The following is a 12,509-nucleotide window of genomic DNA, read 5'->3' as shown; positions in this document are numbered from 1 at the left end:
GCCAGGGAGCTAAGATCTTATTCAGTTCATTCATGTAATTAGTTCTCGGTGTGTAATTGCTACAAATGTGTCTTGGGACTGCACTTGTCTGTTTTGATATCGCGTCTCAATTTGACACCTCCTCACCTCTTTGCTACAGGGCTTTAAACACAGCACCCCATCTCCATTTCTTCTCCTTTTCACTCCCTTGTGAAATTATGGCTTTGTTTTTTAGAGTAATTTTCTGTCTTTCATCCCAAATGTATTTTCTTTCTTTTTTTGCTGAATTAGTCCTCCCAACTTCCACCCCTTCCCTTCCCTATTTCCATACCCAGGTGTATTTATGTAAATGTTCTCTCTTACAGAATTCCATTGATGGATGTACATTTATCCCCTCCCATTCTGCACTCATTGCTCATTGCTTCATTGCTTTTCCTTGAGGACCATATGGACTACACCCCCCCCCCCTCTGTCAGTCTCTAATCTTTCATCCATCCTTCTTTCCTCTCTATCTCTCCCAAGGTGATTTGAGTAGAGCCATCTCATATCTTCTCCTTCTCCCTTAATCCTTTTTTGTCCTACTCCTGAAATCTCTGAGGGCTCATTCCCATTTGAAAATTCACCCATTCCTTGCTTCCGGCTCTATCCATCCATCACTCAAACTATTAGTTCCTCCTCTTCATCCGTCTTTGCTCCATTCACGCTTGGCTGCCGTTTTCCTTACTTTCCCTCAATCCCTCCGATGATTCCTTCACATGGTATCTCACATTTCCAATCTTCTTTCCGTCTGTCGGTCTTTCCTTTCCTTGCCCCTTTCACCCCGTTCACCCCTGCTCAATACCACTTACAGCGTAATACCATCTTATCTGAGGGAAACCAAGCAAAGGGTAAAAAATAAAGACAAGTATAATGGCAGCCCCTCGCCGACCTCCACTTCGCTTATCATATTTCATGTTGCTTTCACTATTTCAGGTATTTCACCAGAGCAACAAGCACAAAACACAACGCAGCACACTGTCAATTCATGCATGTAGTATTGTTATATTTCAAGAACACCAATCAGTCAAAACCCAAGCAGTTAACTCAATCTCACACTTTTTAACTCTGCATATTCATCCCTAATTATTGTTTCATTTGATGCAGTTTCATGGTGTTGGAAAAGACGGTTAAAAACTTTCATTCATCTTTTTTTGTTTTCAGGAACTCTTTACAAAGATTAGTTTCTCCGCATTCTCTTTTTGGCTCTTTTCTTTCTATTACACGTCCTCAGTGCTTTCTAATTAATAGGAAAGTTAAAATGGTTTCACAGCAATGCAAGGGAAATGTGAGCTAACATTGGCAGTTTTGCTAATTCGTTTTCAGTATATAACCCTACCTTACAAGGCGAGGTGTGATGGCTGTCTCCTAAATAATTTGTGATAGCAACAACAGCATTGCAGCTCTTAACCTCAAATCTGGTTTTCATAAATGTTTGATTCTTTTTCTCCCTCTGAGAGCACGGTGAGTAAACACGGACAGTGAAGTGTGAAGGGATCTCATTTTGAATGCAAAATGACAGGGCTAACTGAGTGTTTAAATGTAGCTTCAAATCAAAAATGACATATCCATAAAGATCCTGTTACTTTATCAGACGTGTCCATTAATGCCGGCAAATGTAGCTGTAGACAGACCTTGCTTTCAGAGTCCGACACCATTTCCTTGCCTCTAAATGTTTTCATGTTTCAAGCAAGCTCGCTTTTTTCTAATATCCAAATCGTATTCTCGTTTAAACGACCATCCACTTATCCTCCCATGTTCACTTACTACCCACCAGTTGGGAATCAGTGTCATACCATGATGGAGCTAAATTATTAACTTCATTCTCCCCACTACCCCTTCATCTGTCTCCCCATTCATTCATCCCTTGAGCATTCCCCGTTCCATGTACAAGGTGCACTACGGAAGTGTCGTGCTGTAATGGATGAATATTTAAGGCCTTTTGAATGGAGACAGGAAATCCAACCTTTGAGGAGGGAGGGCTATCAGAAATGACTGTAAAACGTAACATTTCATCACGTTGGTTCTTGTTGTTTGCGAGTGGGTAAAGCAAAACTAACCTGTAGATGAGGGTCTCGTCGGCGGTGCAGTTGTACTGTATCTGATACATCCACACAGCGTAAACTGCAGACAAACTTCCCAAATCCCATCGGACCTGCGCTGAGGTTGACGTAACTCCTTGTACTCCAACTCTCCTTTCTTCCTCCTCCTCGTCCTCGTCCTCCTCCATGCTCCCTCCTTCGGCCTGTCTCCCCTTCAGAGCCCTTGCTACTTTCACCCTCATCGTCCTCACCTCCACCTTTCCTCCCATCCTCTGCTTCCCCTCCTCGTCCTGCTCCATTGTTAATCCCTCCGTTTTTCCCCGTGCTGATATCAGAAGAGCCCGGATCGGTCCGTAAAATCCCACTGGTCACGTTCCCGTTGTTTTTGGTGTTCACGTTGTTATTCCCTGTGTTTCCACCTGCTCCTCCCCGGTGAGGCAGGGGGATTATTTTCAGGTCCACAGTAGCAGTCGCTTCACCCGCTGCATTTATTGCAATACACGTGTACGCCCCGTCATCCCTGGCAACTGTTACTAAGATATCCAAGGTCCCATTGCTGAAGGAGCTGGTCCGGGATGAGTTGGCAACGATGCGGTCGTCTGGGGAAACCCAGTGGATTACTGGCTCAGGGTCGCCAATGGCACGGCATTTGAGTGTGGCCCGCTGGCCTTCTAGCACCCACAGCTTGTGAGTGTGACGGGTGATGAGCGGTGGTTCACAAGTAAACTCCTCCTCAGGAATCGACCAGAAATATCTGAGAGACAAAGAAGGATGAAGCCAATAAAAGAGAAAGTCAAGTAGAGCAGAATCACCTGTTTGGCTAAGTACAGGAATGTGTCTTCTTTTATCCCTGCGAGGTTTATTTGGCAGATTAATGTCGTACATTAACCTAAAGATCTATGTGCTCTTGTCTGTCAATTTAAAGGGTTAAGTTCAGTAATGCACATCAGTCTGAACAATTTCCCATGCTACCCTCTGGAAACCCGGACTAAGCAAAGAGTAATGAATGCTGACAGCCATGACAGATGACAACAACAGATGCTCGTTTTCCTCCTCAATCCTTTGTTTGCACTCCATACTGTTGACTACAGGGTTAGATTCTTGCGGAGAGATGCAGGGAGGGGAAAGTTTGCGGTACAATGACAGCAACAATATCACATCACTGCTTTGAAACCCAGTCCTTAAGGCCTACTGCACGTTTCCTGTGAGTTATTAAGCTGTCAATAAATGCGATGCCTTTTAATTAGATTTCAGCTAAATCAGTAGTGTTAGGATTGATGGGTCTTTAGGCAAGTTTGGGATAAATGATGGATTATGACCAGCTAAACATCACTTACTATTCTTCCCCCCCCTTTACTTTGGAAAATGCTTCAATGATTTAAAGTGTCAGGATAAAAATGTTGTCCTTAACAAAAAAAATTACCTTCCAGCCAGGTGAGCAGGTGTGGCACACGTCTCCATGTCGTCCCCACGGATTAGCCTCCGTAACCACAGCAGCTCGCAATTGCAGTGCAGCGGGTTTCCACCGAAATTTAAGCTAATGACATTATTGTAGGGGGTGGGACTTATTGCACCTGTCTGGGACCTGAAGATGATAGCAGAAAGGAACATCAGGTTACTTCAACACATTTATAAGCCTTAATGGAGAAAAAGTTGACTTGAGAAGCTATATTCTTGTTTTTTAGATGGAAATCAATCTAGGTAATAGTGCACCAGCATACTTTATGGGCATTATTGTCAAAATACCTTGTAAAGGATAAGCTCTTTGCTAAATTGAAGCAGTTTCACTTTATTGCTATTTAATGGTTATAAATTCAAAGGAGGATTTTAAAGGAACCAAACATAATGGTACCATATAGGGAGGTCTTCACATCAGTTAGTAGATATAGTAGATATGAGCTTGCTGCTCTGATGAGAGAAATGTATCTGAAATGAATTTGAAAATAGTCCACAGCATGCTGTTCAAACCTACCCAGGAGCAATACTTAGCATTAGTGCTGTTACAAGCTTCTTGCAGCTGGCCTGTGCAAATTAAAAATGTACTAATTTGCAAATATCAAGGATGAAAACAGGACTCTGTTAAGCTTTCTTGCTGAGCAACTTTGTGGAAGATGGTTCTTTACACTGGGGATCCAAACTGAGGAATGACAGATGTAAGCTTTAAGCTTTATAAGGAAGCAATCATAGTGGAACTTAAATTGGACCAACATTTGACAAAGATATTTCAATTGCTGTGATAATTATTTTTGTCATTTGTTAAAACAGGCCTGATTTGAATAAATCATTATCGCGGATTACAGCTCTGTTCATGTGTTAGCATGCAATGCCGGTCCTGGTCTCCTCAGTTTTTTAAAGCAATCTGAAAAAGTTCACCAAGTTCCTGTCACACCTGGACTTTGTGAGATATTTATTCCTGAGTTGGCTGGAGAATAGTTGGCACCTCTACCATGAGTGTGGGTTTTGTTTCTTTACCTCATTACCTTCCAACAATCCATTTCCCAAGTTTGAAATCTATGACTAGCCACTTAGTGGGCACTGGAGACCTGTAAGGGCCTTATTTATTCACCCTGCAGCTACTTGCCACTGTGAATTTCTTTGTCATGCAGAGGGTGGACCAAGCCACTGCCTCAATTATATATAATAAAGGAATACAATTTGTTCACAGGGTTTAATTTTCTTTGTTTACAGGATGTTTTTCCCTGTCTTTCAGTAACTTGGAATCCTTTTTAAAAACACTGTGGTGTCTCGAGGGTCGTTTTTCGCAGAATATTCCTACTTACAGAAACATAAAAGAAAAGCTTAAGAGCTACCTTGCGAATAGGGGATCAGGAGGCAGGGTGCGGAGCCTGTTGGAGGTCATATCCAGCCTTGCAAGCTTGTACAGCTCTCCAAAGACTCCCTCCGCTATGAAGTCTATCAGGTTATGGTCCAGATTGAGAGTGTGCAGACTGGCCATGTTCTGAATGGACTCCCATGGCACCCTGTAGAAAGGAAAAAGAGGAATATTTGGAGATTAAATTCAGATTCATGAGTTATTAGACTTTGGGCCAAGGTTGGTCTTTTATTCTTGTTTCAGAGTGGATATTAAAGCATCTCCTTTAAAGGGAATGGCAGCTGTGAAGATTTACCACTTTGATGGCTAGTGTCTCTTGTGGATAAACTCTATAGGGAACCAACCTGATTACAGTGTGCTTATATATCAGTCAACATTTACTCTCTATTTTCTGAGCACGCTTCTACGTAAGGCTGCGGAAAATTGGAATAAGCGAAGACTAATTACTGGTGACAACAATGACAGACTACCACAACAGATGCTCTTTCTACTTCTCATTCCTTCTGTTTTGCTGGATTACACCAGTCCCATCTGTGACCTAATGCGGCAGTCATTTAGTATTCCTTTTGTGGAGGCATTCACTCAAGAACTGTTTAAATCAAAACTGACTGACAACAAGCACAATGAAATAAATCCTAAAACGAGACAAAGCTGGAAGAAATAATGTTATTTTTGGGTTCATGTGTACACTGTTGGTTTCATCTTGTTATTTTTGACTTCACTACCATGTGTTTTTCTACTTAAGCACAATATTTGTTTTGCAGAAGAAGCATTTGCTTTCTGATAAGCACTGTAGCGCTCGTAGTACCCAGCAAAAAGAGAACCTGCCACTACTCAAAGTACCACATTACAAGTTGATTTCAAAGCCAATTTGGGATAATAATGCATTGTTTTGTGTAATAAAAGGAATTGAATTAATTAGTTCTATTATTTCAAAAGGAAAGGAAAGATGCTAAATTATTGACTGCTCTAACAAACAGCAGATGGTTGCTTTCTTTGTCTATAAAGCTTAATGTCTCTGGACAATAGGAATGTACAAGGCTCGATTATTTAATCATGTTTGTGGTGTAGACTAGAGGGAGAATGGCAGACAAATAAAGCAGGATGGTGTAGCACAAGGATGTCTCTTTGATATGGGCTAAATTATAGCCCACACACTTTGATTTAGTTTTTGCTTTGATGCATACCAGAAGTCAGATGAAGGTAGAGCGGAAGACAACCAATAATCATCTCAGCAAACTTTCTCTAAAACTCGGCTATAAACAGTATGTATGTCATTCAAAGATTCAGGAGACATCACATTTTCTCACAATTAGAAATAGACAGGATAATCTCTTCCCCTCTTTTCATATTTCGTGATGTTTCTCCGGCTTTGAGCGTTTGTCGACTTGATGAAGGAATCAGTGTTTGGATCCGAGCTGGTCGAACATTAAGCCAATTTCTTCCCCTCTGTCCACCGCTTTCAACTCTATACATCACTAATAAAGACCCTCTGTGGCCTTCAAAGAAAAGAAACAACCAGTGATGCAGGCTCACATCTGTCTGTGAGGAATAGTCTGCAACAAAAGGCAAACGGCAGTTGTTAATGTATTGGTCATTAAAGCTCTACACTTATAGCCTGGTGGAGGTTGGAGAGCGTCCAGAGAGCTCCTGCAGAAGAGACAAATGAAACATCTTAATCAGAACTGACAGCCAAAAGCTACGGAATCCATCGACGCAGTGGGACAGTTTGAAGAGGAGAATAGAGGGCCGGTGGAGAATATATTCTTTGTTTTGACTTGTAATTTAGTCCCGAGGAATGCATAGAGATGCCATCTCCATTGTCCTAAGTAGAATGCTACCCAGTGAGGTACTGAAAAACCTTCCGAAAAGCTGTAGCAATCCACACTCACAGCTGAGTGAGCTCAGATGTCCACTCATCAAATCTTAACAAAATCGATGTCAAAGAAAATTAGGACCTCATCAAAATTGATTCACTTTGAATTTCCTGAGCTTTTAGTCCTCTTCTCCCAGCCTCAGCTGTTTGAGCCAGTTCCTCTCATTATGTTTGCTGACTCCTACGTGATCATAGGGGTTTCCACTTTGCCTCTGCAGTATTCGCTTGAGACAGCTTGAGAAGAGCATTACATTCAGTTACTACTTAACAAAGCAGAGCAGGGTACATTTCATGCATGTGGGCAATCACAATAAAGGCAAAGGCTTACCTCCTGAGGTTATTGTAGGACATGTCGAGGTCTTCCAGGGTGAGCAGGAAGTCGTCGAAGGCCTGGACGGAGACTTTGATCAGCTGGTTGTTGTTGATGATCAAGTGCTGCAGATTGACCAACCCTGCGAGGTCCCTGGGTCCGATTGCTATCAAGCGATTACCTAGACACACAATTATGTAATTATTTGACCAAATCCAAATAGTTTTTATCAGCAGGATTGTATTTTGACTATTTTGGCTCACCGTCCAGATGGAGCGAGCGCAGACTCTCAAGGTCAGCAAAGGTCATGGGTCGGATGAGGTTGATGGTATTCCTCGACAGAGTTAAATCCACCAATCCGCTCATGTTGACAAAGTCAATCCCGCCCACTTCCGTGATGAAGTTGTCGGCCAGTCGCAGCTCCACGGTGCGCCGGTCAACGTTGGGCGGGACAAACAGCAGGCCCTTGTCGGCACAGAGCGTGCTGAGCGACTCGGAAAGGTTTCGGCACACGCAGTGGAAGGGACAGGTCGAGACCATGCCCCACGTTTCCCCTGCTCCAATCAGCGAAGGCAGCAGGCAGCATGTGACTAGAGTCAGCCAGTGGAACGCCGGGAAAGGGGCCGATTCGGGAAGTGTTCTTTTGGTAGCCCTGGGGCACGCGCAGTGGACGAGATGGGATGAGGAGGGCACAGATGATACGAGGAGAGTGGGGAGAAGAGAAAGAGAGGGGATGGATGGAGGAAAGAGGGAAGGGGAGAGCTCTGCCCCTTTTTCCGGGTGGTGGAGGTGTGTGTGGGGCAGGTGTTTTTGTCTGCGGGGATTGAGGGGTGGGGGGACAGGCATGGTAGAACGCCTGGCAATCCACAGACCTGCAGGGAGAAAAAACAGCAGGTTTTAGACTCTTTCCCTGGGCAGAGTTGTTTCATGAGACGTCTGAAGTGTGTTTTTATTCTGCTTTACTGTCTTCCACCTACTCTGACTAGACAGAGCTGGAAGAGGAGCTTGATCTACACACAGGCTTACGTGTGTGGGCTCAGGCCTCCTCTAAAATGAGCACCACTCTGCACTAATGCCTCTTCATAGCATACCAAAAAGGCCATACTGAGGAATGGTGGACGCCCATGTCTCTCTTACATGCACACTTGCACCTCCTCACTACTACAGCTTATCGCCTAGCAACAACATCCCAAATGACATGAACACAGACAGTCCCCATAGTAACAGTTACCTAGAAACCTGGAAGAGAGGATTTTACTTGTGTTATATCATCGGACACCTTCTCAACACCGTGGGTCAGGGAATCATACTGGGTCAGCTGCCTTTTCAGTGTTCGACTCCAGATCCAAGTCTGAGTGAAGTACAAGACCTCCATTATAATCTCAGAAAGTCACCCAAATTCTTTGTGCCCCACAACCGTTAATGCAGCTATGTGATGATAAGGTGAAGAGATGAGTCACTGCCACTGATTGGCATGCATAATAGTTGTCATAGCAACTGTCATCTAGATACAGAGAGTGACAGGGAGTGTTGATAACAGCCACTGCCTCGGTGACTGGGGAGAGGAAACGGAGAATGAGACGGTGAGTCAGACGCAGACAGACAGAGACACGAGCATCGGTGCAGAAAGGCAGCTTCGTTCTCATGAGCAGCTGGATCTGGAAACTCGTGCAGCCGAGTCCTGAGCAGGGCGGTTGTAGTGTGATGTCTAATGTATGCAACCTAATACTTTGAGTAACGCCAAGACACGGCCGTATATCATGCTGACTTCACAGGTTGACGCAAATTGCCGGCTCAATATTTTTTCCATTATGTGCCAGCTTTGCTCTTTCTGCGTGAAACTAGAAGAGGGTTTACCATTTAACTCGGATATCTAAGGAGCATCGATACAAAAGTAGAAGTTTGCTCTCTTCCCGACTATATGGTCTGCTTTCAGAAAGTCGGCTCTATTACACGGGTTAAAGTGTTCCATTCGTGAAACGCTCAGTGAAGATAAAGAAAACTGTTGCCTTAAATGATGCATTTTGCCTAAATGTTTTCTCTGTAAAAGCAAAGAGATGAATGGAAATAAGACGCTTCTGTGTAACTTGACGGGAATACATTACTTATGGATTACTTTAGGCTCCGATGAATGGTATCATTGCTTCCTTAATGTCATGCATTTCCGTTTGCGTCTTTGGGCAGAACATTATACTGATGGGCTATTATTGTTGTTTAGGAGCAAACTGCTATTTTATTTGAAAGAAAAGCCAAGCCTGTGTCCATTCACAGACCTTTAATAGCCTACAAGGACTGAAGAGTTGGAAAACACTACTTTTGTTGTCCATTATTGCTACTTCGCTCGAGTGGAACTTGGTTGCTGTAGGGAGGTCTAATGACTACCAGGAACTTGGTACCCTTTCCAAACCTAAACCGCTACCACAGATGGTAATCTCCTCATGTCTGTCGTCATCAGTTTCCGAAACTTGCTTGCAGCATTAGTACGTCTGGGGTTTGCGGGGCGGGGGGGCAGAGTCACGAATGCCTGCAGTGACAACCCATCCCGAGTTCCCATTGAGTCTTGAATATACTAAAATGTTAAATTGCACCCGAAAAGGTGAACTGTGGGTGAAAACATGTCTGCCATAACGTCTGTGGCTGCCGTACACCGAGCTCAACCAGCACCCCCCCGCACGCTGCTAATGTCTGCTCCTCAGACAGCTTACTTTAGCCCGCGGCCCGCTGAATGTCAATACACTCACACACTCTCCTGTTGCGCCACCTGTGTGTCTCCACTTTGTCATTTGACCTTTCTTTTTCCTTCACCCCTCATCTTTTTTTCCAGCCCTGCTCTTTCTCATTTTCCTCTATCTTTGTCTCTACCTGCATTCCTACCTCTTCCTTGCCCTTGTGAAAGCCCTCACACATTGTCCCTATCCCACACTGTAACCCTCCCCCTTACCTACCTCTCCTCTTCCTCTGAGTCTATTACCACAGATAGTTCTTTGTTTCTCTGCCATCCATCCCCTCCCATGTATCTCTCACTGCCATGCCCCTCATTGTGTGTTTCTATCCGTTTCTCTCCTGCGTCTTCATCCTTGCTCACCTTCTTCTTTACCCCTCTGGCTCCTCTGTACATTTCCACATTTTCCTCCTTTCTCTCTGTCTTGTCTGCCCTTGAGGCAACCTGTGTACGACAGTGTTATCAGTCACAGCCCTACCTCACCACATTCTCCCTGATTTTCTCCTGCACCTCCTCTACCCATCGTTTTGTCTTGTCTCTCTATCACCTGCTGACTCTGCTGGCCTCCATGTTTCCTTCCTTCTCCCGCTCCTACTTTCTACACTTTCTTGCCACTCCTTTAGATCTCATTTGCAACTCGAGCAGTACAGTGTTGAAGCTCTCTGACACACACATGCACGAGTTGGGTTTAACCGATCTGTCCGTGTCATGATCGATTTGAGAGATGGATAGCTCCCTGTCCCATTCCATTTAGCTCCTCCTCCCCCTCCTCTCCTTCGCTCTCAACCTTGCTTCTTTAATCTATCGTGTTACTAGTCTCTCACACTTAAAGGTAGTAACCATGCGAGTAATACATTTGTACAGGTATGTAGGGAGTTTAAGAGCATTACTTGGTGTCTGTACATTAACTCGTTTAGATTTCAGTAGTTTCCGCAGAATGTAGTTTGAGGAAAAAAGCTGTTCTTTTATGCAAATATATTCAAGACGAGTTGACACCAATATGCAGCAGTCGGTGCCTTCAAATATATATATTTTTAATAAAACATTTCTACTTCAACCAGCCAAACTTTAAATGTTTTGCATCTCCACCAGTGTACCTTAAGTTTAATAGAGTTAAAGATCTTCCCTTGTATAGAATATACAACACATAATATACTGCATCATGATAAAGTGTAACTAATTATAATGCATTGTATTTTGCAATGGATTATAATATATAGCTGTTATTAGGGCTTCAACTTCTACAGATTTGGTCATTTTTTTGTCCTTTTCGTTATCCTATAACAACTGCACATTTTATTTATATAGGACGTATTGAATGTAGTTTTTGATATCAGTTTTCCACTCCTTATCTCTACCTTCCTCTTTGGTCTTTTTACTTAAGCTGCTGAGGCATTAGAATTTCCCCTCTGGGATCAATAAAGTCTTATCTTACACGTTGCACTGATGCAGAAAAAACAGGTACAGTGTGTGTGGGTCTACCATCAACTTTTATCTACTCACAATGCGTATGGTTAGCCTCACCATGCTGGTGTGGACCGTGTGTGTGTTCCTGTGCGTGAATTAATGTGACATTTCCCTGTACTTGGAGGCCTTTCACTTGCTCTTAAGAGTTTGCTGCTGAATTTGCAATGAGAAGGGATGCACAGATGTGAGAACACACGCACACACATGCGCACACACAGAGCCAAAAGGCCAAAACCCCTTTGATATCTTGCCTGCTGGATACTTTTTGGGGAGGGAAAGAATAAAGAGCCGGTCAATGAAAGATAGATGACAGAGAGACACAGAGGAGGAGAGGATTGAATCACGATGAAAAGAGATCAGACAGAGAAGATGAAATTAACAGAAACTTACTGCCCTGTGTGCGGGCGAGTGTGAAATCCCATTAAATGTGCATTTGGCTAGGTGTATGTGCTTTTAAAAATGGTGTGCAGTTTAAGGGTCTGCAGAGGCTTCGGTTTTTTCGCTATTGTTTGTTCTTTTGCTTCCTCTATTTTTGGGAAATCTCGATCGCTGCGCTACCCTGCATGAACCTTCAAACCTCCAGAGAGCAGCGCACAGGCGGTAGGAAAGAGAGTGAGAACACGAGCTAAAAGCGTCCGTGGAAGGAACTGCTCGGTGTTGGAGCACGACTCTAAGCAACATAACCTTAACTTAACTTCCAGAAGTTTCCTTCTAAATGCCCACCGCAGCCCCAGGAGGTCGACGCTTTCTTTTATGCGAGGACAGACGCGGTCAAATATGACACTATGGAGCGATGAACTTCCATTAACGGTGTTACTTTTGAACCTAACCAAAACGCAGGCAATTAGGAGGAGCTCCAGGCATGACTACAAGGCTCTAATGTGTCCGCTTGTTATCTCACACGTAAGACCTACTGACTTTAGGGCTTAATTCCCTCTTTGGTCACAGTCTTTAATTCGCTTTGGATTATTATGAATGTCAGGCCCTGTTAAATGCCAGCCACGAGGATGCTGATGAATACTGATGAATGTGCATGTATATTTTCCGAATCGGCATATCTGCGTATACATTTGTGCATCCCCCTCGAACGCACGCAAATGCCATTAGCCTGTAATCGACTTAATCGACTTAGGGAATGTCGCACTGTTTATAAACAAGGGGATTTGTATTAGCTCTCGAAAGCCACTTATCACAAGCACAGTAATCCACAGATCTGATTGGAGTAAGAATACACTCACAGCGAG

General features: G+C 43.6%; 2 protein-coding genes across 2 annotated transcripts in view; one reads left to right on the top strand and one right to left on the bottom strand.

The window, feature by feature from the left end:
* The window catches only part of pcxb (pyruvate carboxylase b), a 267,351-nt gene that overhangs the window by 171,716 nt on the left and 83,126 nt on the right, over positions 1 to 12,509 (top strand).
* LOC134875686 (leucine-rich repeat and fibronectin type-III domain-containing protein 4) overlaps positions 1 to 12,509 on the bottom strand; it is a 36,712-nt gene that overhangs the window by 11,352 nt on the left and 12,851 nt on the right. The window contains 6 exon segments of the mRNA XM_063900282.1: positions 2,076 to 2,263; positions 2,265 to 2,811; positions 3,481 to 3,642; positions 4,868 to 5,038; positions 7,095 to 7,257; positions 7,340 to 7,948. Coding sequence (XP_063756352.1) covers positions 2,076 to 2,263; positions 2,265 to 2,811; positions 3,481 to 3,642; positions 4,868 to 5,038; positions 7,095 to 7,257; positions 7,340 to 7,922 — 1,814 coding nt within the window. The 5' untranslated portion in view covers positions 7,923 to 7,948.

This window comes from Eleginops maclovinus, chromosome 14 (genome assembly GCF_036324505.1).
Source record: "Eleginops maclovinus isolate JMC-PN-2008 ecotype Puerto Natales chromosome 14, JC_Emac_rtc_rv5, whole genome shotgun sequence".
Classification (NCBI taxonomy): domain Eukaryota; kingdom Metazoa; phylum Chordata; class Actinopteri; order Perciformes; family Eleginopidae; genus Eleginops; species Eleginops maclovinus.
The sequence above is the reverse complement of the archived record's forward strand: the minus strand, read 5'-3'. Positions and strand labels throughout refer to the sequence as shown.